Source organism: Bison bison, unplaced genomic scaffold (assembly GCF_000754665.1).
Source record: "Bison bison bison isolate TAMUID 2011002044 unplaced genomic scaffold, Bison_UMD1.0 scf7180017864171, whole genome shotgun sequence".
Classification (NCBI taxonomy): Eukaryota; Metazoa; Chordata; class Mammalia; order Artiodactyla; family Bovidae; genus Bison; species Bison bison.
The window spans coordinates 4,174,158-4,201,474 of record NW_011494743.1 but is presented as its reverse complement, the minus strand read 5'-3'; the positions used below and the strand labels follow the sequence as shown (position 1 = coordinate 4,201,474).

Genomic DNA, 27,317 nt, shown 5'->3' with positions numbered 1-27,317 from the left:
AAAGGGACAGGGAGGAGGGCCCGCCATCCCTCACCGTGGATGCCCTGCTGAGCAGTGGGGTGCAGCCACTGGGTTCCAAGGCACAGAGGGAACCATTGTCCTGGGGGCCTCGTGTCTCCACCAGCAGCATGTCATCCTTGCGAGGCCCCAGGGAGTCTGGAAAGGGTGAGAGCCCACTCTGAGTTAGACCCAACCCAACCCTGCTCCATGTCTGACCTTCACCCAGGGGCTGGCACTTCCTGGGCTCACCCCATTGCAGTGGCCTTGCCCCAACCTCCCCTGAGGTTCCACTCACCAGCCCACAAGCACTCTTGCAGCTGTAGCTTCTCCCAGGTGCTCACCTGCTCAAAAGAGGCCAGAGTTAGAGACATGAGGAACAAAGAAGCTGAGGCCAGAAAAATCAGAAGAGAAGGAAGGAGCAACAAGGGGGAGGCCTGTCAGGTTGGGGGAGGAGGTGGTCTGGACTCTGGACCTGAACTTAGGCAGATCTAGCTTCAAGGCTGGTTAATGAAGAATCACTGCATCTTTCTCAGCCTCAGCCTCATGAGGTTATCTGTGCTAAAGGGTCTGACAGCCCTAAATTGCTTCCCTGTTTAATCTCTAAACTGTGTCTGAACTTTTTGTGATCCCATAGACTGTAGCCCACCAGGCTCCTCTGTCCACAGGATTTCCCAGGCAAAAATAGTGGAGTGAGTTTATTTCCTTCTCCAGGGGATGTTCCTAACCCAGAGATCAAACCTATGTCTCCTGCATTGGTGGGCAGATTCTTTACCACTGAGCCACCTGGGAAGCCCAGCCTAACTTAGCTCTTTTCATTTCTTTAAAAAAATAAAGTTTGTTTTTGATGTGGACTATTTTAAAAGTCTTTATTGAATGTTACCGTATTGCTTCTGTTTTATGTTTTGGCTTTTCAGCTGGAAGGCATGTGGAATCTTAGCTCCCCAACCAGGGATCAAACTTGTACCCCCTCCACTGGAAGGCAAAGTCTGAACCACTGGACTGCCAGGGAAGTCCCTACTCTTTTCATTTCTGATAGCACTTTATATACTCCCTTCTCATCTAACCACCTTTTCAAAGAAGCTTCATCTGACTGCCCCTCTTGAAATTGCAACTACAACCCTCCTTTATCCTTCCCCATCTTTTTCTATAGCAATTATACACAATTTTAACAGACTATGTAATTTACTCATTATGTCTATTGTCTGTCTTTTTCCATTAGAACATAAGCTCTCTAAAGGTGGGAATATTTATTGGTTTTATTCACTGACACAGCTATCCCAAGAGCCTAAAACAGTGCTTGGCATATAGTAGGTGCTCAATAAATCTTGAATTAATATTTTTATAACCACCCTTTGAAGTTGTAAAGCAACCCATTTCTCCAGGTAGGGAAATGGGATAATTATAACAAGTATCAAAGCAGCTAAGGTTTGCTGAACATTTAGTTTGTGCCAGTCACCAAGGTGAAGCACTTATTTAATCTTCATCTGTGAAGTAGTTACTATTATCATCCCCATTAAATACATGAGGAGACTGACATTCAGACAGGTGAAGTGCCCAGGCTCGCATGCCATGCACTGCTAAAGTAAATAGTGGAACTCCTAAAGAGGAAGTTGGTAACCACTTTGCTCCAGGGACCCAAGGATAAAGTGGATCCAGAAGACTGGGGGTCCGTGCAGGTCCTTTCCCCAGCTCAGCTCTCTGGCGCCCCCTTCTTGCCTGGACACAGACGTTGGGGTGGCCTTTCAGCAAGGGGAACTCAAGAACCTTCTGTGGAAAGAGGGTAATGCATGAGGTCATGAAAGTGGGCTCCTGGGCTCCCCTTCCTTCCCCAACCCCAGGAACCTCCTGCCACTTCACTTACATTCACAGTAACATTTTCTCGGGGCAGCGGCGGGACCAGCGACAGGCAGGGGCCCCCATCCAGTGGCTGCCAGCACAGAGTGGCCTCGGCGGGCAGCGAGCATGGCGCGTCTAGCCGCCAGCCCAGCGGGGGAAGCAGCTGCAATCGGGCAGCTCGCCAGAGGTTTCGGTGTGCGCGGGGGTCTGCAGGCACAGGACAGGTCACTGCACTGCTCACCAGCAGGTCCCTCCCGCACTGCTCCCGCCCTGGCAGGACCTGTTCACTCACCCTCCCTAAAGGGGCAGATGCTGGTCCTGACAGAGTCGGGCTCCAGGGGCCACACCTAGAAAGGAAAGAGAGCTCCACAGGTCAGTTCAACCCAGCCAACCCTCTGCTTAAAGCCCTGGGGGTGCATTCATTCAGCCCCAAACAGTCAGCCCTCCTTGGCCCTCTTTATCCACTGTCCCTCATCCTCAGATCAGAAATATTTGGGGAGAAAATTCCAGAAAGTTGCAAAAAGCAAAACTTGAATTTGTCTACAGGAAACTGTTTACATAGCATTTAGGTTGTATTAGGTATTATAAACAATCTAGAAATGATTTAAGGTATATGGGAGTATGTGAGTGAATTATATGTAACTACTGCACCATTTTATATCATATAAAAGACTTGAGGATCACAGACTTCGGTATCCACAGAAGTCCTGGAACTAATCCCTCTAGGATACTGAATATAGAGGGAGGACGTATTTTACAAACATATGGTCTTCCTGTTCTCTGCAAAGTCCTAGAATTGCACACATTTATTCTTTCAGCAATCCCCATGCCAACATCTGGCAACATCTTCACTCAACAAATTTTTAATGAGTACCTACCATGTGTCTTAGCACTATGGTAGGCATAGGGACATTCGACAATTAAATCCACAATCACTTTGTGAGAACACACTACTTGCCAGGCACTGTGCTAAGTGTGAAGGACACATCCATCTATTCTCCATTTATTCTTCCAATAGACCTTTTAAGTGCACCCATTCTTGGCTTAGCCTTGTTCTAAGCACAGGAGAAATAGAATAATTTCTTCAGCAAACCTTTAAGAGCTACTTGTAGTAGGCATTGTGCTTGGCAATGAGAACATTTATGTGACAGCAAACATTTCATGAATGTCTGTTACATGTCCTAACACTGTGCTAAGCAGTAGAGTTTCACGCATTCATTCATTCATTAACTTAACAAACTTGATTAGCACCCACTAGATGCCAAGCATTATGCAAAGCTCCAGGGAACTTACTAAATGTGAATAGTTATTATTTCCTTGCCTTCAGGGAAATCACAGATTCGCAGTTGTAGTAAGAATAAAACATGTATACAAATTAATAAATCAAGCACTCCATTTATTGAGGATTTGTCTTGTGCAAGAAGAGACAGGTGCTCAAATAACAAAAGAAATAATAAATAATGAACAGAAAAGACAGAAATGCAAGAAGATTTGGAGGAGATAGGAGAGGCCTGGAGTTTGAACAAAAGCTTTGGGAAAGAAGTAACATTTGAACTGGAAGGATTAGGGTATATGAAAAAGAAGTGAGGGCATTTTAGGTAGTGAGAATGAGAGACGTTAATGTCAGAAGTAAAACATGGGACCTGATGACCAATTAAATGTACAATCAGAGGGAGAATGTATTATTATAGCATATATAAGCTGGAAGTGGCACACTTCCTTGTAATAGCCCTCTTAGGCTGGTACTGTTATTCTCATTTTACTTATAGGAAACAAGCTCAGAGAGGTGAAGTGAATTGCTCAAGGTCACAGAGCTAGGAAATGGCAAGAATCAGGATTCAAATGAGTCTGAGTTCACAACACAGGCTCTACTCTCCAGGGAAGCCCAGAGAGGGAACTAGAGGAGTGGCAGAAGCCTTCAAAGAGCAGGAAGAGTGTTCAGGGCATGTACAAGGAGAAGACACAGGACAGAAAAGGTCAAGGGGGCCAGCCCCTAGGAGCCAAAGATTCCACCAGGCAGGTGAGGACCAACCCTCTCACCAATTCCCTGATCCCCTTCCCCGGGCCCCCGGCCGGACTCTGCTCCTACCTGAATACAGAGGCAGGGGACCAGGTCCGTGTGGTTCAAGGTAATGGTCTGTGGTCCAGTCTGTGGGACAAGTAGAAGGGGAGAAGCTGGAGAAGATGAGTAGGAGGAAGGCTGCAGGCCAAAGTTAAGGACACCAGGCGGGTAGCTGTTCCCCCACCGATGATCCTTGCTTTGACTGTGGGTGGCTGTGTCCTTTTCAAGGGTCCCCTGTGATAAGGCACTTGCAACTTTAGCATGGGCATCAGCCTATGGTGAGAATGGACTTGGGGAGGGGGAGGCCTCACCAGGTTACTGTGCCACCAGGGTTTTATAGGGCCCTGGACCTGGTTCCAGTACAGAGAGAGGCCGAAGCGCTGCTCCTCAGAGACGTCCAGCACCAGGCGCACGTCCTCGCCATCTGCAGACACGTTGATCCAGGGCAGGGCTGCGGGGGGATGCAGACAGACAGTCTTCCCTCACCTCTTCCGCACACCCAAGCCTGGGTAATACCCACCCACTGCCCTTTGGAGTTTCCTTCAAACCCCTTAGACTAGGGGGCCCCTGGAGGGCAGAGCCTGTGTCTCCATCACGAACCAAACTTTGGCTGCATCCCAAGATGGAGCCCGTGTAGACCCCAGTAGGGGGTCTGGAGCTGGCTCTTCTCCTTGCTTCTCCCTCTGCAGCCAGAAAGTACCCTGTAACCACTAAAAGCATTCTCCTCTGCTCAGAACCTTCTGATGCCCGCCCCCACCACCTCACTCCCACCGTAAAAGTCAGGGTCCTTACAGTGCCTGCAAGTACTTCCCGTCTGGCTGCTGTGACCTCTCCAATCTCCTTTCCTAGCACTCATGTCCTTAATTAACCTGCTGCAGACACTGTCCTCCTTACTAACACTTAAACATACCAGGCACGCTCCTGCCCCAGGCCCTTCACACTGGCGCTTCCCTCCATATGGAACCCTCTCCCCTCAGATACGCATATGGCTCCTCCTTCGCCTCTTTCGGGTCTTATGCTGACTGACCACTGCCACTCCCAACCTCCATATCCCTCTTCCCTGAATTTTCTCTATAGTATTAATTACCATCTAACTTACTGTGTATTTCACACTTCCACGTGAAATATGTGGAAGTGTCCTCTGTCACCTCTACTATGACCCTGACTCCCAGCTAGAATGTTAGCTCTGTGAGGGCAGGGATTTTTTTTTTTAATTGGTTTATCTCCAGTGCCTAGGGATATTCCTTGGGCAGAATAATTACTCAATAAATATCTGATGACTAAGTGAATCAAGGTCTACTAAATGAATAAAGACATGAAATCCGTGATGTGTATCTGTATATCAAAACCCTGGTGCTGAGCAGTCTTAAATGAATTACCAAAGAGGCATCAAGCTTAAGTTTAAGAAACTAAGCAGAAAATGAAGTTGAAATAATATAAGAGTTCAGAAGCCCACAGTGTTTCTGTCTTGATGTGCTGGTAGTTACACAAGTGTACACATATGTAAAAATTAATTGAATTAAAATTAGTGCACTTTACAGTTTTCTGTATGTATGGTACACCATGATAAATAAAGTATTTTTTTTAAAGGAATGAAACAAAAGTCCAAATAGTTTATGTGAAAAACATCATCAGAACCTTGAGATCCTTAGCCCTTATTTTATGGTTTAAAGCTATTTTTATTTTGATATATTGGGGCGGGACAGGGGTTACACCATAATCCTGACCATGCTTTGGGCCTCTGGCTGTCTCTGGTATGAACAAATATTTGTTCTAAGGAGTGAGAATTCACCTTTGAATGCCTGGCACGGAGTAGGAACTACTGTAGATCATGTGTGATAAATGAATCAATGAGTTCTGTGAGCCTGTGGGGTGTGGCAGCCAGGCCTGAAGTTGACTCCCAGGGCCCCTCCCACTCCAGAACAAGCCCCTCCCTCCTCCCAGCCTCACTGGACCTAGCTCCTACCCCAGCAGCTCTGAATGTTGTCCTGGACTTCCAGACCCCTGCAGTCTGGGGAGAGATCACAGAAAAGCCTCCAGTGGGGTTAGGGGCCAAAGAAAGGAGGGGGGCAAACCAACCCCTGGGAAGACTCCCTGTCCCCTCAATATCACCCATATCTACTTCAGTGCCCACTGGGGAGCAATGTCACCTGGGGAGGCTGGGGGCGAGAGTGACTGAGTGAAGTTGGGACAAGCAAGGGGGTGAGTGCAGAGGGGCAGTTGCCAGTGGGGAGACAGACAAGGGGCCAGACTTGGGGCCCCTCAGGCTCTGGGGTCACTTACCAGGGAGCTGCTGCGTGAGATTGAGTTCCTTCTGGTACCTGGGCTGAGTGTAGGACCAGATTTGCACCTCAGCCCCCAGGGCAGCCTCGAAACAGTCAAATACTACAGAGCCCTGTGAGGAGAGGGTGGCGGAAGGCTGGTGGTATAAGGCTCAGAATCCTCTCCATGGACCCTCTCCACGGACCCTCTCCACTCACCCTCTGCCCTATTCCCAACCAATGACTATACTGTATGCCCCCAAATTCCATCATGAACATGTCCTCAAGGACTCTAAGATACACACCCTCAGGAGGAGTGGCAGCAGGGCCAGTGAAGGGATAACACCCTCCCACTCAGTTAAGGGATTACAAAAGAAAAATTAAACTTTCTGAGGCTCTTCCGAGCTGGGCATTATACCAGGTATTTTACATATATCAACTCATTTAATTCTCACAACAGCCATATAAGATAGGACTATTCTTCTTTTTTTTTTTGGTGGGGGAGGCACATCTCGTGGCTTGTGGGATATTAGATCCCTGACCAGAGATCAAACCTCAGCAGTGAAAGCTGGAAGTCCCAACCACTGGACTGCCAGAGAATTCCTGAGGTGGGGCTACTCTTATTCCCACTTTACAGACAAGCAAACTGAAGCATAAAGGACTGAAATGACTTGCCCACAGCCCTGCTGAGATTAGGACTTAAAGAGATAATGTACATGAAAGTACTTCATGAATTTCAGCTTTAGGAAGTGGTTAGCGTTATTATTATTTTGCATACCACAGACTGACCAGGCTGCACGAGGGCAGCAGGCACTTGCACCTCCAGCAGGACACAGTGGGCAGTAGGGTAGGCCTGGAAGGAGAGCACGATGTGGGCCTGGAGAGAGGCTGTGAACAACAGGGCGGGGAGGCGGTCAGGCCCAGGAGGGAGGGCAAGGCTCTGGGCAGGCACAGCTGGGTCGACCAGCTTCTTCTCACCGTTCCTAGGCTCCTCAAGCTCTGGGTCAGCTGCTCTTCTAAACTTCTCTTCATCTTCAGGATCTTCCCAGTACCCTGGAAGGGCCCAAGAGCAAGGCACAGGTCCAGCCTCAGCTCTGGGTTTAGCTTCCTTCCAGGAAGCTCGGTGCTTGGAAGCAGAGGCCAGGCCTGGGGCCTGCGGGGTGGGCAGTGAGACCAGGCTGACTTGGGCGGTGTGCACTGGCCAGTGTCTCCAGGAGAATCTGAGGATGCCCCAGGCTACCTGACAGTCTCCTCCCACCCTGTCCTTGTGTCCACATCAGACACACTCACGTGCACCCAATGCCCAGTCACAGGATGATAGGCTCACCCTGCACGGCCAAGTGGATGGCCACGCGCACACAGAGGTCACAGTCAGTCTCCTCGTGGCACCTCAGCACCAGCTCTGTCTGCAAGCGTGTGGGCACCAGCACGGGGCCTGGGGCGGACACGAGGCTCCCAGGCAGGCAGAGCACGTCACCATCTGCATGTGAAGGGTGGGGTAGGTGCTGAAGCTGCTCAGACCCAGAGTCTGGTTGCACCTGACACCCCCAGAGGGCCAAGGAGCTTTGCGCTCTCCCTAGGCTGAACAGCTCCCATCCCTCTTCCCTGCTGCCAACCCAGGAAGATCTTTCCTCTCTAAAAGTAGAGCTACTCACCCCAGAGATGGCAGGACAGGCCCTGGGAGAGAGGTAAAGACAAGTCAGAGTTTATGCTTCCAGATCTAACATTCCCTCGGCCGCCGACTCTTTCTCCCTTTTTCGAGTCCCTCCCAGAAGAACTCAGATCTAGCTCTTGCCCCCTCCCCATTCTTCTCTTACCCCATCAGCACCCGACAGACCAGCCAGGGCGGTTCTGACAGGGATGGCAGTGACAGGAGCCAGGCTAGGGCCTCTACAGCCCCAGACCGAACCCGGAGCCTTCCTCAGCCCGCCCGGGGCCCCAGACTCACCGGAGAGCAGCGAGCCGTGTCCTGAGGCCCCACAACCCTCTCCAGAGAGAGGACCACGGGGTTCCGGCCCAGAGCCAAGGACAGAAGGAACCAGGGCACAGGCATCTTCCAGGTGCCAGGCAGCACCCAGGCCTGAGGCCCTGTCCTGCCCCCCCCCCCGAGGGGGGGCAGACACCACACCTCTGCTCCCACTCAGCCACGGGCCTCGGGGCAGGAGAGGCTGGAATCGCTCCTCAGCCTTGGGGTCCCAGCGCTGGCCTGCTCACGCTCGCCTCTCCCGGGAGTCTAGACTCCAGGCCAGTCCCAGCCACAGTGCTTTCGTTTTGGCTCCCGGCAGGCAGCCGTCTGTTCCCGCCCCGCCCGGTCCCTCCCACCAACACCAGACTTGGGAGCCAGCAGCCCTGGACTGGAGTGGTGGTGGCTCAGTCCCTCCTCCTCTTCCCCTCCTCCTCCTCCTTCTCTGCTGACACCTGGCTGGGAGGGGCCCCTGAAGAGGGTGGTGGCCTAATGGGTGAGTAAGGGAGCTCTTACTCACTCTGGGAGTCCCTAAGGAGGAGAGTTCTGGGCAATCCTGGGGCATTTTCACTTCCCATATGACTCTGGGACTCCAGGTCCCTTCCCACATTCTCCTTGGGCCTCACTGTGGGACAGGAGCTCTAAAGGCACTAGAAAGTGGACTTCTCATCACTGCTTGGCTTATGCTGCAGTGTGGGGTCGAGGGGAGGAACCCAGGACCCCAGAGGCAGGAAGAAAGGGTCCTAATTGTGCTGTTGCCACAGGCTAGCTGCGTGACCACGGACCCACATCACCCGTTTTCCTTTATTCTCTCTGAAGAATCACAGTGAGGATCAAGATCTCCAGATCCCTCTTTGCCTTTTCAGAGGCACTGCTTGTGAGAACGTGACAGACGTGGATGTGGATGTGGACACAGAGGATCTGGGCCCACAGAATGACGTATAACCAGCCCTGGGTAGGGTAATGCTGGCCCTTCCCCCAGCTCAGCACCCTGGGCACACTGAAGAGGCGCCTTGTGTTTCTTAGCTTACCCATCATGTTTTCTTTTATTCATCTTTCTCTCAGTCCCCACTGTCCCACTTCTGCCCCCACCACCCTGGGTCCAGAGCCCTCCCTCCCTCCATCTGTGGGCAGGGCCTCCTTCTGAAAAAGGCGGATCCTTAGCCCCAAAGGGGTGTTCTGCCCTCTCCACCGATCCCCCTCCGCCCGCACTCGTCTGGAGGCGCCTCCCAGTCAGAACTGCCATCTCTCCTGCCTCCCCAAGCCCTAAGCTCTCCGGTGTGGACTGGAACCTACGTGCACTATTCTCTGGAACTTTTGGAGAGAGGAAGTGTGATGATCCCCACCCACCACAGGACTGAGGTCAAGGGCGTTCTCTGTAAAAAGAGACTTTCCCTGAGGGTTCTGAGGAAGCATGAGCAGGAGGAAGAGGTTGGACACTGGGGGAACGTGGGGAGTGGGCGGGGACGCTGAGTGAGGGGGTTCCAGCCAGTGCCCCTAGGCCTGCAGTCACAGACATCCTGACTGCGCTGAGCTCTGTTCAGCCTTGGTCGGCAAGTTTGGCGGCCTCCAGTTCCAGCCTGCGGCACAGTTCCACGCGACCCCTCAGGCGCGGCTGGGCGACGAAGCGGCCCCGGGTGGTGGCTTCAGTAGAAGCCCGAGCATCCAGGGCGCGCAGCAGGCGCGGCAGGTCGTGCAGCAGGCGGTAGCGGGGCAGGGCGCGCAGGGGCGGGGGAATGTCGCCCTTGGCACAGAGACGACTAAAGTAAACCAGCAGCAGCAGCGGGCGCGGGGCGGCGCGAAGCAGGGCGCGCAGGGGCGCAGCGCGAGGATCCGGGCCGCCCGTGGGGCTGGGGCCGGCACTGCTCCACAGAAGAACCACGGTGCCTCGCTCCCGCGCCACACGTGCCCGAGCCGCCCAGAGCCACGGCAGGGGGCCCACGCGTGCCACCCGTGTGCCCTCCCAAAGGTCCACGATCACGTCGCGCCCGCCGCCCAGCGCGGCTCGCAACAGTTCAGCAAGTGCTCCCACCAGGCGCCGCTGGGCCTCAGACTCCGCCACGTGCAGCAGCAGCACCGGCGGCGCTCGTTCGGGGCCTGGGGGCGGGAGCAACAGATGAGCAGTGTGGGGGGCTAAAGGAAAACCCAGCCCTCTCCTCCCAGGCCTCAGGGCTACCTGATAGGGTTGAACTTCACCCCCCCTCCACCTTCCCTGTTCCTCATCTGCGCCAGGGTTGGGTACCCAAGGCAGCTTTAGTCTATAGGGCACCTTTGGGCTAATTTAGATAAAGGTGCCCTGGAAGAGGCAAGGGCCAGGGCGACAGGTGCAGCGCAAGCTGCATTGCCACCCCACTTGCCTCTTGCCTAGAGACGCCGCAGAGAACTACCGGCAGAGGGACCTTTGTCCTGCTTTAACCATCTCTGCCCACTAGGGGGCCTAAGGCTAAAAGCCTTGGTAACAGGACGGGTGCGCACAGCAGGGAGGAGGCTCTTTGGGAAGGCATCCTGGGCAGGGGAGCAAGGAGAGGGCAACTGGCCTAGCAGCCAAAAAAGTCCCCAAGTTACCTCCCAGTAAGCTTACCTGACAGTGGACGCCGGCACGTGAGAACCAAAACAACTCCCAGTAGAGTGGTGAAGGCCAGCAGTGCCAGGATCAAGAGCCCCAGGCGTCTGTGAGAGACTGAGTCAAGCAGAGTGAGGCGAAGCCCAGCTCCTCAGTGCCCAGCCTCCCTCTCACTCCCCGTCCCCTCCCAAGAACTCACCATCTGGACACAAGAGGCGCTTCCAGGCAAACTGGACATCTGACCTCCACACCTGAGGGCACAGAGCCCCCACCCTTGTGAGCCAAGGTAAACCCTCCTCCCAGGGGAAGCTGAATGAGGTGGGAGGATGGAGAGGGGGACCGTGGAGAGGGCATTCTTGTAGCACAGGGTTTGCGCCTGGGCCAGCTTTGGCAAACTCAGAAAGTAAACCCAAAGCGGACCAGGGCACCCAAGAGGAGCTGGAGGGGCACAAGTCCTGACTGAAGTAATCAGACACCACTGAGCTCCCACACCAATTACCACGTCTGAATGTGGACACAAAGCACCAGGCTTTCTGAGTTTTCAAGAAACGCCGGAAATCAACTTTTAAAAATATGACGTCTCCCACTAGTTAAATGGTGACGACTAATTCCAATTTTGAACACTGTGCTAGCCAAATCAAACATTTTTACTGACTGGATTTGCCCCATGTGCCACCTGTGGCGTAGATGCCAGGGGTGTGTATGCAGAGTGAGGGCAGAATTCCTTACCAGGACACAGCCTCCTGGCCTCAGGAAGGGAACGATGAGGTCTAGGGTCACTGGGGTTGAGCCCTGAGTCTGTGGGAATGAAGAGCAGAATGAGTGTCTCCACAGAGGCAAATCTGGCTCTGTGCAGCCCCTGAGCCTTTGCCCAGGTGGTGTTCTTCCCTTCTCCACGCCACCCCCACTCAAATCCTACCAGGCTTAGGGCCAAGTGCCACCCCAACAAGAAGCCTTCCTAGGCTTCATTCCCAGATCCTGCTGATCACTCCCAGATCTGAACTGTGGCACAGATACATGTTAATCAGGCACTCATCAACAAACATACTCTGAGTACTGACTCTGTACCAAGCCCTGAGGAAACAAGGTGAGCACAGACATTGGTTCTGTCCTCTAATAGCTCACAAACCAGGAGGTTAATCTCTGCCCTGCAAACCTGGAGGGGCAGCTTGTCCACTGGAAAGAATGTAAGTTGTAGAGTCAGGAGACCACAGCTAGCAAAGTCAGGCTTAACACTCCCTTTGTTGTTCCTAGCAGTGAGATCTTTGCATCGAGTTAGACTACCTTCCTCCTTGAGCCTCAGTTTCTTCATCTGTGTATAATGGATAATAATCCTTATTTCACTGGGTTACTGAAAGCCTCAGATGGGAATATGCAGGTGGATGCCGTTTACAGTACACAGTGCAGTGTGTATTCATTTGGTAGTAGTGCTTATTTATTACACAATAGGCTTCTTACGGGCAGAGGCTGTGTTACATGATTTTCTTATATCTCCCAGGGCCTATTACAGAGTGGGAACAGAGCGGGCACTGAATAAATGCACGCTGAACTGACTGCCCTCCGTCTACAGGCAGGATGTGGCTTCACCCTGTGTTCTGGGCATTGGTTAGGGTGGATCAATCTCCATTCTTTGGAAACACCCTCCACCCCCTGCCCCAGCCCTTCCTCAGCCCCCATTCTCCAGCCAGCTGTGAGCAGGTATGATACTGTGGCTCTCAAACCATGGTTAAACTCAATGATGTTCCCAGCTCACAGCAATAAAGGAGTCCTTGGATATAGCTCCCTATTTTAGGTCATCCCACATGATTTTGTCTTAAATCTATAGCATTTACTACCATCTGTCTGCTTGGGAGCCCTCAAAGACTATAAAACAAATAAACAAGCTGCATGTGAATAAGAAAGAACTGAAAAGAGCGAGCCATGCTTAGTCAGCTTGGTGCTGTGGTTTTGCGGATATATTTGATGGTGGTTTTTATGTCAGATACACAGAAGAGAGTCTGCTAGTTAGCTGTTTTTAGTTCACATGACAGAGTTGAATCTGTCAGTGGTTCACAGTATTCTGCAAAGAGCACTTCAGCTTCCTGGGGTTCTGTCTCCCAGAGACAGAGAACTCCTGCCCGATGCCTTGTGGAGGCAGGCAGGGGTGTGTGGAGGACAGCTGGTTCAGGAGAGGGCATCAGTACAAAATGTGGTGGCAGTTGGAGTGGGTCAGAGAGCAGCTGGGAGTGAGAGGGCCAGCCTCTTGCCTGTTTATCCTTGTTGGTTCAGAAATGGAAAGGCCTAGAAATTGCTCCATCGAAGACTCCACTGACTGGCAGAAGAGGCAGCTGAATACAGGCTTATCAAGTCATTAAATCAGCAGATGCTGTAAGTCAGATATTTGCTTGCCTCTCCCTGATGTGCTCTAATCAATAGGTCCCAGTGGGAGCCAAACCCTGGCTAGGCCATACCTGGCTGACGCTGTACACGGGGGGCACCACGCTGTCCTGCCCCAAGCCTGGGTGGTTCCAGGCAGCACTGAAGGTGACATGCGTCCTTGAAGAGAAGTGAAGGACCACCTGCTGGGCCTGGGTATCCATGCTCACATTCCAGGATGGAGCTGCTGTGGAGGGGGGGACGGGGGAGAGCGTCAGGTGAGAGATGATGTTTTTGTGGGAGGTTATAGGAGCTGGGCTGCAGTTGACAGAGAAGTCTAGGGCAGGGATAGAGTTTGGCTTCACCACAGTTGTGTGAGGGTGAAATGGTGAGAGAGGGGTCCCAGCCAGGATCACTTATTGGCTCACCGAATGTCCGGTGGGGGCATTCAACGTGGCTGCTGTTTCCAAAAGAAAACTGAGAAATCCAAGAATGGCAAATCAGCAAGCTCCAGGCACCATGCACACCCTTCCCAGCCCCTGTACTTCAAGGTACATACTGGTACCTTGAAGCAGAGCTGGGGATGCAAGTCCACTTTCTCTACGACATACCACTGTGGGGGGAGAAGAGAGTTGAGAGCAGGGCCCCAGGCCCTAGCCCTGCTCGCCCAGGCCCTAGGAAGGCCTGACTCACCCCCTCTGACTCTCGAGCCATGGCATTGGGGAGGTCTTCGCAGAGGGTCGGCCAGCCCCGCCTCTGGCACAGGGAGGCCTCCAGCTTCAGTGGGCAGCGGAGTGTCACGGCCATGACCATCTGATTGTGCTGGCTGTGGTCAGTGAAGTTCATTGACTCCCAGAAGTCTGAGCCATCTGGGCAGGCAGCAGGGGCAGAGAGTGAGGCCCAGGAGGCCTGAAACTGATCCCGATCCCCAGGGCATCAGAAGACGATATTTCTGAAGGAGCTTGGTACAGCCATGGTCTGCCTATGTGATAAAGGAGCATGCCGCTTCCAGCCCCTCCTACTACCTTTTATATTTAGCTATCTCCTCTCCTTCTTGCGCCTCCCTTCTGGCCAACTCCTTGCTGCTCCCCAAACTCAAAATCTTCATATCTTTTCTTACATTCCTCTCAGAATTAGGAATGCTTTATCCTCCGTTCTCTTTTTTCTAAATCCTGCCCTTTTTCTGAGCCCAACTCAGGTGTCACCTCCTTTAGGAGACCTTTTCTATTCAACCACCATGGGCTTCTCCCTCCCCTGAGACAACCATCATGGGCTTCTCTGTCCCTACAGGTCATGCCCTATAGCCTATTCCTTAGTTACAATCCTGCTGTGGACCATAGGCTGCTTGGTGCTACTCATCTGTCATGTTTGAGCATCCTGTCTCTGCAATTTGGGCTCAACAATATGCATAGATGTCACCAACCACTTTCACATATAATATTGAATTCCAGTCTCATAAGGAGTTGGAAAGTGAAGCAGGGCAAGTATCATTATTTCACAGATGAGGCTCAGAGAAGAATGAGTAGCAGAGCTGGGATATGAGCCCAAGTCTTCTGATCCACCCTCTTAGTACACTGACTCCTGGGGTGGATATTTCTGAACCTCCCATAGTGCCTAGGACAATGTTCAACAGTCTGATTTAGCAGACACGGTAGTCCATGACTTGCCTCTGCACTAATTCCAGAGAAAGTGCCTCATGCTTTCTGCGGACTTCCTCCCATACCAGTGTAGAGGGTGTGCATGTGCGTGCGTTTGTGTGTATGTACGTGTGTGTGGGAGAGAGACAGAGAGAAGGTGTGCGTGCACAGGAGTCACATGAGCAGCACTCACAGGCTTCAGGCTGGCCCTGGAAGGGACATTTTTTGCGCCTCACGGTGTCCTCTTGCAGGTAGGATGCCTGTGGGAGAAGGGAACAGGGATGGAGGTCAGAGGACTGGCTTTCCCGACATCACTCAGACTTGAAACTCATTTTGGCTTGACTTTGCCTGGACACAAGTTGCCTGAGCTGGCTGGGCACCAAGGAGGGGCAGCCGTGTGGGGTGCAGGCCAGGGTGGAGGCGCTTGGGGAGGAACTCCGGACTATAGGACCGAGATCAGTGAGGGAGGGGTTGAGTCCTCTTCTCTGGGAGAGGAGAACCTAGCCCCAGAAAGAGGCAAATCATGAGGTCCATGTTCCTCAACTTCTGCCTTCCCAGGTGTCCATTCTCAGCAATTCCCAAGCTGCCAAGTGCCCTTCCAGGCCTCTCCCCTCAACATCCAGTGGTTGTACCTCTGGCAGGCGCTCATTACATGTCTCTGCCTGTACCTTCCCTTTCATCTCCTTCCCAGTAACAAGGCCCCCAGACTTTTATGTCTAGCCCAGAGGAGCCTTTTTTCAAAAATATATTTATTTATTTGGCTGTGCTGGGTCTTAGTTACAGCACGTGAGATCTTCAGTTGCAGCATGTGGGATCTAGTTCTCTGACAATGGATCAAACTCTGGCCCCCCTGCATTGACAGTGTGAAGTCTTAGCCACTGGATCACCAGGGAAGTCCCTTAAAAGAAGTCTTAATGCTAGGCCCCCTCAGCCCTACAGGCAGAGGAGGAGGACTGCCATGTAGGGCTAGTGGGAATGGCACTTCTGGAGCCATATGCAACCTTGCAGTAGCCATGAGCCCTCACCCTAATGGCTCAGGACACCCAGTGAAGGCAGCTGTCTATTCTGCTCTGTGGGTAGGCTGAGGCTGGGTCTCAACAAAAGCAAGCTGGGTTTGGGTGGGGCTGAGGTTGGAATCACCCCCAGGAATATCCCATGATCAGCAGGACACCTCCACCCCTGACCCAGTGTGAGGCTCATTGTTAGGCTGGCACCAGTCTCCCCCAGCATCTCATTAACACCAGCCCTTTTAAAACCGGACTTAGTGGAGATACACTTGACCAACTGTGCTGTCTGGGTGGCCTAGGAGTGGAGCATGGACCATCCACACCTTTCCCTCTGCTTACCTCGATGCACAGACAGGGCAGAAGGAATTCATAAGGCAGGTCTACAGTGTGGCTCCCAGGCACAATTTTCTGTGGACAGTTCAGCAAAGGGAGAGATGAAGAGGGGGCTGAGAAAGAGCAGAGGCACCCTAGACAAGGGCAGGAAGAAGCTGGAACTTACCCACCATACATCCTGCTTTTCCTCTTATCTGAGGCTTATTTCTTTCACTGACAAATTCCTTCTCAGGGGGGTCTCTGTCCTGTAGTCTGGCCATCTGCTCTAAGTGTCTCAATACATGGAATAGGGGGAGGGAGGAGTTGGGGAAAGGAATATACATTTATTGAGCCCCTACTGTATGCTGGGGAGGGTGCTAGGTGCTAGAAGCACCAACTCAATGCATTAAATGCTAGCATCACGATGATGTCGGGAGGCATCATCATCATTTTAAATGTGGAGATCTGAGGGACTTGGGTACAGCATCAGTCCCTGCAAATGGCTCCAACTGTATACAAGAGTATCCATGACAACTGGAGGTTGAGGTGGGATGTCAGGCCACAGGCTGGGAGAACAGGGGACATCTCATTCTCTGAGGAGCAGTGACGAAAGAGAGAGAGATCGAAGGGTATCAAGACAGATGTAACCAATTTATTACTTTCTCAGGGAAAACAACTTCTTGGTGGAACTGAAAAGGCAACCTGAATCTCACTGAGGGTCACTGCACTGAGGTTAAGTGCCATATTCCTCACCTTGCTAGGCATTCATGGTTGTCCCAGATCTCTACCCCCTCTTCCCTTCCTCTCCTGCCAAGAGACACGGCCCCCTGCCTTCTCTCTCTAGTTCAAAGTCTTCATGATAGGCACTTCAGACTTGTAAGAAGTCTTGGACAATTACCATTCCTCTCTGGGCCTCAGTTTCCTCATCTGTACAATAGGTAGGTCCTTTGGTTCCGGCCCTGTATGATTTGGCTTTATGGGCAGATGGCACTGCATACCTGGGCATCGAAGGGATGGCTCAGGTCCTCACACTCCAGTGCCCACTGGTGGCAAAGACGCACACTGACCTCTGGGCCTGGAGGAATGGTCACTTGAATAGTCCTTGTCTCAGGCAGCAAGTCAAAGGAGAACTCAGGTCCTGGAGAGAAGGGGGATTTGGTGGCCTTGTCTCTTGGCCTTAGCACAGGCACCACTACTTGGCTCCACTATCTCCAGTCACACGACGTGCCTACCTCCAAGCTTTTGTGAGCCGGATCTGGAGAGACCTTCCCCTGCCTCTGGATCTACCGGCTGGGTTCTTTTGGAGCGTAGCCCCTTGTGGGAGCTATCTGGGGAGAGGCTGGAGTTGTGATGGCCCTTCTCAGACAGGCAGCAGCTACTCAGCAACTTCCTCTGCAGGCAGACAGCAAGGTTGGCCTCAGGGCAGAAATCAGGAACTCTGGCTTCTGTTCCTGTCTATGGAGCAGCCCGGGGCACGACAGGCAAGCTGCTCAACATTTAAGCTTTAGTGTCCCTAACTGTGTAATGGACAGAATAGTCTACTTCAGCTCCACGCTTTCCCTCTCTCTTGGATGACTGGAGAACAGAAGGAGAGGCCAGAAAGGGAAGGGCTGTAGGGCATCGGGCAGGGCTGGCATTGGCAGGGAGAGTACCTGAGCAGACGCTGGCATCCTGTGTCTCCTACAGAGCCAGAACTTGTAAGACTTTTCGGATTTCTGCACTAGGAGGCGGAGCCAGCCCCACTGAAGCCCTGCACAGGGAACAGCACACTTACTACCCGGCCCTTCGCAGTCCCTCCCCTATCGGAAGATGTGACCTGGTGCTGGACAGTCAATCATTTTACATCAGGGAGGGTAATGATCCCAAACGTCTACAGTCCTGAAAGTTATGATACAACCAAAGAGAACTAATTTCTTAAGTAGAGAAAAATCTATGTGTATACAAAGATTCATAGTAGCATTATTTATAACAGTGAAAAATTATAAACTGTCGATTCTTAAGCAGTGTGTGGGAATTTAGTATGTCCCAGGCACTGAGGTAGGCAAGAAAAATGTAGAGCTGAATAAGATCTGTCTGTTCTTTCTTATAAGACAGATCTTGCCTTACTAGAACGTAGTAATAGTAAATTCATAGAACTGAAACATTTTAATCCCAAGAATTGGTACCAGCTGAAAGGAGAAACACCTTCACCAAATGATACAACAGAACTTATCAGTAGGCACAGTGTGCTATTTCAGGATGGCTGAAGTCTCTGCTGAGGTTGGCAACAGGACTAACATCTCTTTTAGTGTGATACATCTCACTTGGCTCACCCCCAATTCCCCCAATTCCCATCTCCTCTAAGAATGGCCCAGAGGGCTGTTTCTCATACCCGAGGGACCCGACACCAGATGCAGACACCAGCAGTGGGGACAGTGGCAGCAGCAAGCACACCAAGGCTTTGGGGAGAGGTGGGGGGCCGGCTGGATATGGTGAGGAATCTGGGCAGACCTTCCTGTGACAGAAGAAAAGGAAATCAGACAGTAAGGTCCCAGGAGGTCCCTTCTGCCTTAGACAAGTTGGACTTGAGGCTGAGCACTGCCACTTACACCCTGGCTAAGTGACTTGAGGCAAGTTACAGACTCCTGTAAACCTCAGCTTCCTCATTCATAAAGTGGGGCTGCTGTCAAGCTCAAGTAAGATAATGTGTAGCAAAATACCTTGTAAAGCAGAAGGTACCGTAAAATAGCAAGGATCATTGTACGACTGACTGGTGAAGAACTAGTCAAGGCAGAGTGCCTGGAGATTTACCTGGCTCTCATTTAATCCTCCCCACAGCTCAGGGACAACAGTTTTCATTGTACAATCATTTCTACTCTGCTGCTGTACCCCTCAGACACCGTGCACTGCCCGAAGCCATGTGTGGAGTATGTGGCAGTATTGCAATGCAAATCCAGGCTTGTCCTCGCTCTAAACCCTGTGCTTTTCCCTTGATATATGCCACTTCTTAGGTAGAGAAAAAAAAAATTAGAATGGAGGAAACAGGGAAGGGGAGCAGGGCAGGGAATGAGACTCACCAGTGAAACTGCCATCCTGAAAGCACAGGGCCAGGTAGGGAAAAGAAAGGACAGAAGTAGAATTAGCAGAGGTTCTCACAGGGGTGTTCTCCCTGCTTGAGACCCGTAAACCAATAGCCCATCCACTCCGGCTGTCTTCTTCCCAGCTCCACCCTGCCCAGGCCCTCGGTGCCCTGGGACTATGGCTATCACTTCAAGATGGTGTAGAGGACACACTGATGCTGCGATCAGAGCTTAGGGACCTGGGTGGTAGGAAAGGACAGGCCGGAGAGTGGGGAGTGTTATGAGCCTGTGCGAGCCAGGTGTCCCCACCAGCAGTGGCAGGCGCACCTTACCATGCGGGAGGCCAGTAGACAGCGAGTGCTCCAGCGGGGAAGGAAGGGGCAGCCAATCCCAGCAGAGGCAGACAGGCCAGTGAGCAGCTGGAGAAGAGGCAGGAGCAGGGCTGCCAGTCTGGGGCTCCCCATGGGGTTCCGTAGGGTCAAGGCGCCCAGTGCATGGCTGCACGGCCCGAAGGTGGGCGGCAGGGCCTGGGCCGGCTTGCTGCGCAGCAGCCGGGAGTGCAGTGCCAGCAGGAGCCCTCGCCTCAGCCTGCCCCTCGCCCCGCCCCTCGCCCCACGAGCTCCTCCTCGTTCCCAACCAGCCAGCCAGGCCACATTCCTTCCCCAAGCTCAGGGACTGGGGAACATCTACCCCTCAGAAAACCCCGCTCCCCTACCTAAAGGGCAAGGGGGCTCTTGCTCTGGCAAAGAACAGGAAAGAGGTGGGTATACGGCTAGGGGGTGGATGGCAGGTTGCATCTACTTAACCCCTCCTACTCCTGCAACACCCTGTGGATGGCACCTGCCCCTTAGCAGCTCCTGGACTTGGATCTCCCCTGGACACACGCTTCATCCTCTCACTTAAGAGGGCTGACAGAGCTATCAAGCACTTCTGTGCATCGGGTGCTGGAGACAGAGGTGACTGAGCACTATTTAGAGAACAAGAAAGCACTATAGGAGGCACATAAAGCTCACGTGTCCCCCAGCGCACCCTGGCCCTAGCCGGCTGACTCTCAGGATTATAGAGTAGCTTTCTGATGACCCACTGGCCTGTTCTTCTGGCTCTTCTGCCAAAAGGCCTCCAGCTCCAAGGATCCACTAATCAGTACAGTCTGCTCAGGAGGCCCTAGAGTTCAGAGCTGAGTGCTGGAGCAGAGGGAGCGGGCCCCACGCACTGACCTGGTTTCCTGTGGTTTCCGATGCTGACGAGGCTCTGTTCTCTGTGGGGTCCCTCCCCGTCGTCCCACGGCTTCCTCCTGCTCATGGAGCATTTGAGCTGCTTCAGCTCTCACCTTGGTGACACACACAGTGGAAAAAAAGTTGGGGGCACACCTACTGGGTGAAGGTACCTTGACACTGTTATTAGCCCTCTGTACCTTTCAGTAGCTTGACCATAGCTGTCTTTAGGCCAATTCTAGCAAGTTTCTAAGTCTTCAGGCCCACTGTCTGAAGACCCCCATTGTACCCATTATCCTAAAAATACTAACTCTTGAGTTCCTTAGAAAGATCTTTTCTTATTCTTTATGTTTCTCCGCTGCCTAGAAGTGGATATCATGAAATAGGTGCTTTGTAGTTGGGTAAATGTAAACTATGATGTTTCATCTAAGCAGTTTATTTCACATTTCATATGTGAAACACTTTCAGAGCTGATTCTCTTAACTATCTTACAAGACAGGTAAGTGAGAATTAAGGAGAGAAATAAGAAGCAGAAAAGAGAATGATTTGGTCAAGGTCTCTAAGCCCAAGGAGCTCCAATTCTGCCAGCGTCTCACGGTTCGTTTTCTACCATCCTTAGGGCCTCTCCTCCCACTGCCTCATGCTCCTCTGCTCCTGAGAACTTCTAAGGGCCTGCCTGCCTAAGTTCTTTTGGCCTTGGAGCCCATCACTGCAAGCAAACTGCTAAGATGTGAAGGGAGAAAAGGGTGGTCTGGCCATACTAAGGCTTCCCTGATAGCTCTGTTGGTAAAGAATCTGCCTGCAATGCAGGAAACCCCGGTTCGATTCCTGGGTTTGGAAGATCCCCTAGAGAAGGGATAGGCTACTCACTCCAGTATTCTTGGGCTTCCCTGGTGGCTCAGATAGGTTACGGAGTCTTCCCCCTAATTTTTCACTTAGCCCACAATGGTTTAGATCTATACAGATAATGTGTTTTCTAGTGCCGGGGACACCAAGTGAGAAAGTTGGCTCCGTTCTCAAACACTTTTCACTTTTGACTCCTTTTATCTTCTGGGCTTTCCGGTTGGCTCAGATGGTAAAGAATCTGCCTGCAATGCAGGAGACCTGGGTTTGATCCCTGGGTTGGGAAGATTCCCTGGAGAAGGGAATAGCTACCCACTCCAGTATTCTTGCCTGAAGAATTCCATACACAGAAGGAGCCTGGCAGGCTACAGTCCATGGGGTCACAGAGTTGGACACAACTGAGAGACTAACACTTTCATGTTCATCTTCTGATTCTCACAATGAAAACATTTAACATTTGGTTAATCGTTCCCTGACTCTGGCTAAGGTATGGGAGGAGAAGTGGAAAAGAAAGAACAGAGACACATATACATACATAAGAAAGGGAAGAAAAAGAGCGTGTATAAAAGGCAGAAGAGACAGAAAATAAGGGAAAGGAGGGAGAAAAGGAGGTCTATATTTTTTTGTTTTGCTAGTTCATTTATTGTGGAGCCTTTCCCAAAAAGGAGTTTAAAAAGTACAGTGGGTGAATTCCAGCACACCCTGGGGAAGACCAACATTTTGCTGAACTCCTACCATCAGATTCTGGGCTATGGGCTTGGCCCACTGGTCTATAACCCCTGAGGTCAGTCTTACCAAACCATCTTACAGGCTTGGGAACACCAGGAAGATTAAGTAACTTAACCAAACACAAAACGGAGAGAGGACTCACCCCCATGTCTTTCTAGCTCTTTCTGTCACAACACACTGCTTTAGGGAGATCTGTGGTTTCTGGGCCTTGTAGTCCACAGAAGTACTAGACTGAATGATGTGATGAGTTGGCAGGGTTAACAATGTGGGGGAAGAAATCATAATAGATGCAAAGAATAAAGGATACGTATGTCTTATGGGAATGAGTTATCAGTGATCAGATTTCTAGGGGAGTAGGGATTGTCTGGCAAGTGTCAACAAGGGAGGAGCAGGAATCCTTCTGTGGCTGGAAAAGGAGGTGGCCAACTGGAGTAATGGCAACAGTGGTGTGTGGTAGGCCTGCAGCACTAGGTCCTATCCTTTTAGAAAGTGGCCAAGGCCTGTCTCACCTGTGGTTTGTGTCTGAATGAGCTGATCCAGACTTCATGCTCCAATAACCTTTACTTGGGGACCAAGCCAGGTGCTCAGGAGGTCATGGCAGGCCTTGACACGTGCTCAGGTAGAGTACACTGGGGGGGCCTTGGACAGCCGTTTTTCCTGACAAAGCCTTATCCATGTGTGGACTCTGGTCAGACAACTACAGCAGGGTCTCTAGGCTTTTCCTGTAATGGCAGATTCCCAAGATCTGTTGAGGCAACTGTGCCTACTATCAGGGCACCCTGGGCAAGAAGGCCCAACCAATTAGACCAACAAAAACCGAGTACACAAGTGTCCCTTTCTTACTCCTGCTCTTCCAGAAGGAATCAAACTCCAGAATATGGAGGCAAGAAATTATGCTTAAGAGAAGTGGCTGGGACTTCCATCATGAGAGGGAAGCACCAACACTGCTCATCACTGGAAGGGATTTTGATATTTATTAAGCTAAGCACATACTACGGCTTACACAGTTTTCCCAATGACTTGGCAGTGGAAAATCCGCCTGTGATGCAGGAGACACAAGAGACCTAAGTTCAATCCTTGGGTCAGGATAAGCCCCTGGAGGGGGACAGGGCAACCTCCTCCAGTACTGTTGCCTGGAGAATCCCATGGACAGAAGGAGCCTGACAGGCTATAGTCCATGGGGTCACAGAGTCGGACATGACTCAGCGACTAAGCACGAGCACATTTTACATACATTACTGAACCCACACAACCATCATGTGTGGTAGATACTATGATCCCCCATATATTAGATCAAACACCGAGGCTCAAATCAAGGCAAAAGGAAGCAAAACGTCTGGCTAGATTTGAGTCAGTGTAGTATCAGAAACTGTTTCTCCACTATACCACACTGCCTTTCCCACAGACTAGATACTCACTAAGGGTACTTCCAATGCCTACATCCTCTAGCTCCATAAGATCAGGGATTAATAACCATTCCTCACATTTATATAGTGCTACAGAGAGTTCTTTAAGCACTTTCACAAGGCTTTTTTGATCTTTAAAACATTCTTGTGAATTAGGCAGGGCTGATCTTGGTATGTGAACCTGCTGCCTTTTGATCCAAATACAGTCCTCTTCCCACTAAATCAGGATCCTTTTCAAAGGGAATCTTGTTTACTTCAGGGAATACTACAACCATGAGGCAAGGGGGAAAAAGTGATTGGAAAGGCCCGAAAAGTTAGAATCCTAACAACCCAACAAGCAGAAGACTAAAATTAACCAAATGGTTTTTTTTTTTTGGTTGTTGACACTAATTTCCATGAGTCTTGAGAAGTGCTCCAAGACTGTAAAGTACCATTCTAATAATCAAATAAATTTTATACTTTTAAAAAATAAATTATTTATATCCCGGTTCTTTGAAAATTAGCAGTCATTGCCTGTGCACATAACTCCATTATCCACTCATTTACGTTTGCACCTCTCTGCTCTCCAAATCCTACCCATGCATCAGTCTAGTTCTTTGTTATGACTTTAGTCTACAGTAGGACAAATTATTTCACTCAATAAATTCAGAAAGCACACTATACATTAGCTACTAGGGGTGAGAAAAAAATGTTAGTAGTTCTGTCAATAGAAAAGATAAAATTAAAGTGACATGTGAATTTAAAGAAAGAACCCTTACTCCTTGAACTGAAGTAACCAGAAGGCTCCAGAATTACCATATAAACTAGGTCTCGAAAGAGAAGTAAATAGTAAAGAAGTAGAAAAGGAAAACTTGTTTTTTGAAAGGAAAATTTTGAAGGAAATTGGGAAAACATGGAACTGATACGGGGATTCATGAGAGGTTCTCCTGACTGAGACAGACAGTGTGCGAGGGTATCAGGAGATAAATCAGGAGTGATGCACTGGGACCACACTTTGGACATGTCTGAAAGGGATTAAGGAATTTTGGTTGTTCAGAAAACAAGGGCACAAAGTAAGGGACTTGATGATTTGGAGCTGTGCTCTTGGTATACTCATCAGCACACAGGGAGGCAGAAAGAGAAATGGATATGAGGTGGAAGGCAAAGAGTTAAGTTCAGGACACACTGAGTTTGTCAAGATAATCAGGACGTCTAAAACTTACGTACACAGAAGTACTGCCAGTACCTAATAGAGACTGAATACATAGAATGTTTATAGAACACAATGACTCTGGAGGGCAGGGATCCACAGTTAGAATCTGGGTGTCATCCAGACATGATAAAGTCAAGCAGGTAAGAGCAAAGGGACACTCATCTTTCAAGCAATAAACATTTACAATGTGTCAGACTTTAGGAGGTTTAGTTCACAGATGTCTTCCCCACATCCCTTTTACACTTATCTGCTCCACACCATTACATACTGTGTTCACTGGATGTTTCACAAGGATATTATGCTTCATGGAGATTGCAAATTCCCTATATGTAGGACACTTTAAAATTCATTTGGAAACCATAAAACAGTATTACACACATAACTGACACTATTAACACTGAATGATAACCATTAATATCCAGTCAAAAGACAAGCCCATAACCCAAGCTGCATAAATGAGAATGGACCATTTTACAGGTGGAGGTTAACCTTATGGCGCATGGTAGCTCCTGCCCATCAGTTGCAGGGTTTCAACTATGACTTAGGTTCCCTGTGCCCAGTTCACTTCCCTGAGGCCACTGCCAGGTTTCTCAGGGAGCCTCTACCTACCTCCGAGTGCTTAAGGCCATCAAACAACACACTTTTCACATTCTATCAAATCCCCAACACAAGGCACAGGGGGGACTAGGCAGTTGTAACTTTATTGAGGTTCTTTTTAATTAAAAGGGTTCACAGTAGAGACCAACACCTGCAGGGGGAGCAGCCTCCCAGATGTTTCCTGCTCTAGGACCTACTGATTGAAGGAGAATTTGACTGATTTCCCATCTTCTTCAGTTTTGATGGGAAGGGGTGATGGATGGAAGTGGAGAGAATGACCAAGACGTCAGGATGAAAAACTCAGAAGGACCTCAACTTCAACAAGCCGAAGTTTGTTTCACAGCTGTTGATCACCCAGTTCCACCAACCAGGAATAAATTAATCAGTTCCACCACCAGCTGATGGCAACAGAAGGGGCTCTGCAGAACTCAGGCTTAGTTTGCACTAGTTGCCAACACTGCAGCCGCCAAAATCACCAAAGGAGATTTTACAGCAGCGCCTTTACCCTCTCAGTTCACTGGGTGGGAGGCCCAGCCGTCACCTCACACAGCAGTCCATCAAGCAGGCTTCATTTACGCTTCTTCTCCTGTGTGCTCGTGAACCAAGAGTCTAGGAGCTTCTTGCTGTAGTATAACTGCCAGGCGTGCACTTGGACCGCCAGCACCAATACCAGATACATGACAGAGACGGCAGAAAAACCAAAGAGGAAGCGGTAGGCCTTGCCATGGCGGTAGAGCTGCTGTGCAGCAGGGAACATCTCCATGCTGCCATAAATGAGGGGAGCAATGGAGAAGAGCCCCATGCTGATCATGGAGAGCACCAGGTAGCTGATGTTGTTGCGGGGGAAGGAGAGGAGGCCCAGGAGGGAGGGTACAACGCTTAGCAAATAGGGGTACTCCCACTGATACGGCATGGCCACTTGATCATGAGACAAGAGCCTCAGGTGTCCCACACTCATCTTGGCAACCAGCAGCAGCCATATGACCAGATGCACGTAGATCAGCTTCTTGATTTCATACTTGAGGGTCACACTGTGGGGCAGAGAAGAGGGAGAAGTATCTTTCATTCAGAGTTTTCTGACACCAGCTGTATGTCAAGCAATTGTACTGGACACAGGGATACAGATATAAATAAGGTATAGTTCCTGCCTGGAGGCTGGGAACAAAGCAGAGGAAGAAAAAGTAATTACAAACGAACTGGAAAAACTCTTGTAAATCTATGTTGCAAAATATATGGGATCACAGGAAGGAGTAATCAATTCCGACTGAAATGAGTTGACTGAGAAGGCTATCTAGACAAGGGTGATATCTGAGCTAGGCTCTGAGAGGTAGGTGGAGATAGACATTCTGAGCAGAGGTAATAGCATGCAGGCAAAAAGGCATAAACATTTGTGTTCCAGGAGAGCAAACAGCTCGGTGTGGAAGGACTACACTGTGGCAGGGAGGGGAGTAGTGGGATATGAAGTTGCAAAGACTGACTCAGTCATTTTAAAGACAGAAGAGTAACTCAGGGCTGTGTTCAGAAAGAAAACTCTGGGGAATTTCCTGGCAATCCAGTGGTTAGAACTCTGTGCTTTCAGTGCCAAGGACCCAGGTTCAACCCCTGGTCAGGGAACTAAGATCCGCAATCTGCACTGCACGGCCATTAAAAAAAGAGAACCCTGACCGTAGCATATGAGTAGAGCCTATGGAATGAGGTACTGGCAGCAAAGAAACCAACTCAGGCTGTCCATACTTCTTCAGTAAAAGTAAACATTTTTCTTCTAAAGTAAGCAAATTTTCTCTTATTCTTTGAATTTTCTTAGGTCCTAAATATATCCCCTTCACATCTCCAGAGGGCAGAGTTTCTACTCTAGACAGGCATGAAAATGCTAGCTTGGGTTGTGAGGTTCCCTTGAACAAGGGTCTAAGCATAAGAATAAAGTGAGGTTCCAAAGGGCCTGTCAGTCTTTAAAACTCTGGAAAAAAAGATGTGGAAAAGATTCTGAGAAACTTCAGTGGATTTAAGGAACGAAAACCTTTAAATTAAAAAATATATATATCATATAATAGAAAGTGCAGAAAGGTGTGTGTGTGTGGTGGGAGGGGAATCAGTCACCCATAGACTTCAAGTTCCATGAAGGCAGGGACCAGATTTGTTGTTTGTCAATAAATTTTTACTGAAGGTATAATATGAATACGAAGACCAGGGCTGCTTTCGCTATTATATCCTCAGTGCCTAACACAATGCATGATGGGTAGAAGGTAAATAAATATTTGTTGAACGAACAAACGAACGCAAA

General features: G+C 50.3%; 3 protein-coding genes across 7 annotated transcripts in view; all 3 read right to left on the bottom strand.

Moving 5' to 3' along the window:
- IL17RC (interleukin 17 receptor C) overlaps positions 1 to 8,607 on the bottom strand; it is an 11,845-nt gene extending 3,238 nt beyond the window's left edge. For 2 of the 4 annotated variants that reach the window (XM_010842100.1, XM_010842101.1), the window contains exons 1-14: positions 8,108 to 8,603; positions 7,815 to 7,836; positions 7,487 to 7,639; positions 7,138 to 7,212; positions 6,938 to 7,047; positions 6,182 to 6,293; positions 5,865 to 5,909; positions 4,210 to 4,349; positions 3,926 to 3,985; positions 2,129 to 2,183; positions 1,862 to 2,043; positions 1,717 to 1,767; positions 296 to 341; positions 35 to 156 (exon numbers count right to left, since the gene is read on the bottom strand). In XM_010842100.1, coding sequence (XP_010840402.1) covers positions 35 to 156; positions 296 to 341; positions 1,717 to 1,767; positions 1,862 to 2,043; positions 2,129 to 2,183; positions 3,926 to 3,985; positions 4,210 to 4,349; positions 5,865 to 5,909; positions 6,182 to 6,293; positions 6,938 to 7,047; positions 7,138 to 7,212; positions 7,487 to 7,639; positions 7,815 to 7,836; positions 8,108 to 8,212 — 1,278 coding nt within the window. In that variant the 5' untranslated portion in view covers positions 8,213 to 8,603. Of the gene's footprint in view, positions 1 to 9; positions 157 to 295; positions 342 to 1,716; positions 1,768 to 1,861; positions 2,044 to 2,128; positions 2,184 to 3,925; positions 3,986 to 4,209; positions 4,350 to 5,864; positions 5,910 to 6,181; positions 6,294 to 6,937; positions 7,048 to 7,137; positions 7,213 to 7,486; positions 7,640 to 7,814; positions 7,837 to 8,107 lie in introns of all 4 variants that reach the window. The other 2 variants (XM_010842099.1, XM_010842103.1) reach the window with 2 other exon arrangements.
- A 317-nt stretch (positions 8,608 to 8,924) lies between these two features.
- On the bottom strand, positions 8,925 to 19,632 carry IL17RE (interleukin 17 receptor E). Of its 2 annotated transcripts, XM_010842097.1 has the most exons (16): positions 19,388 to 19,632; positions 19,053 to 19,068; positions 18,368 to 18,490; positions 17,649 to 17,746; positions 17,229 to 17,388; positions 16,995 to 17,134; positions 16,024 to 16,092; positions 14,871 to 14,937; positions 13,734 to 13,909; positions 13,606 to 13,653; positions 13,469 to 13,517; positions 13,136 to 13,287; positions 11,415 to 11,483; positions 10,885 to 10,936; positions 10,704 to 10,802; positions 8,925 to 10,219 (listed from the first exon to the last, which is right to left on the bottom strand). In XM_010842097.1, the coding sequence occupies exons 1-16, from the start codon at positions 19,517 to 19,519 to the stop codon at positions 9,663 to 9,665; spliced, it is 2,007 nt and encodes a 668-aa protein (XP_010840399.1). In that variant the 5' UTR covers positions 19,520 to 19,632; the 3' UTR covers positions 8,925 to 9,662. The 2 variants fall into 2 exon arrangements, with proteins under 2 accessions (XP_010840399.1, XP_010840400.1); XM_010842098.1 differs by lacking the exon at positions 19,053 to 19,068.
- A 5,489-nt stretch (positions 19,633 to 25,121) lies between these two features.
- The window catches only part of JAGN1 (jagunal homolog 1 (Drosophila)), a 3,005-nt gene continuing 809 nt past the window's right edge, over positions 25,122 to 27,317 (bottom strand). Inside the window, exon 2 of the mRNA XM_010842096.1 lies at positions 25,122 to 26,067. Coding sequence (XP_010840398.1) covers positions 25,605 to 26,067 — 463 coding nt within the window. The 3' untranslated portion in view covers positions 25,122 to 25,604. The remainder of the gene's footprint in view (positions 26,068 to 27,317) is intronic.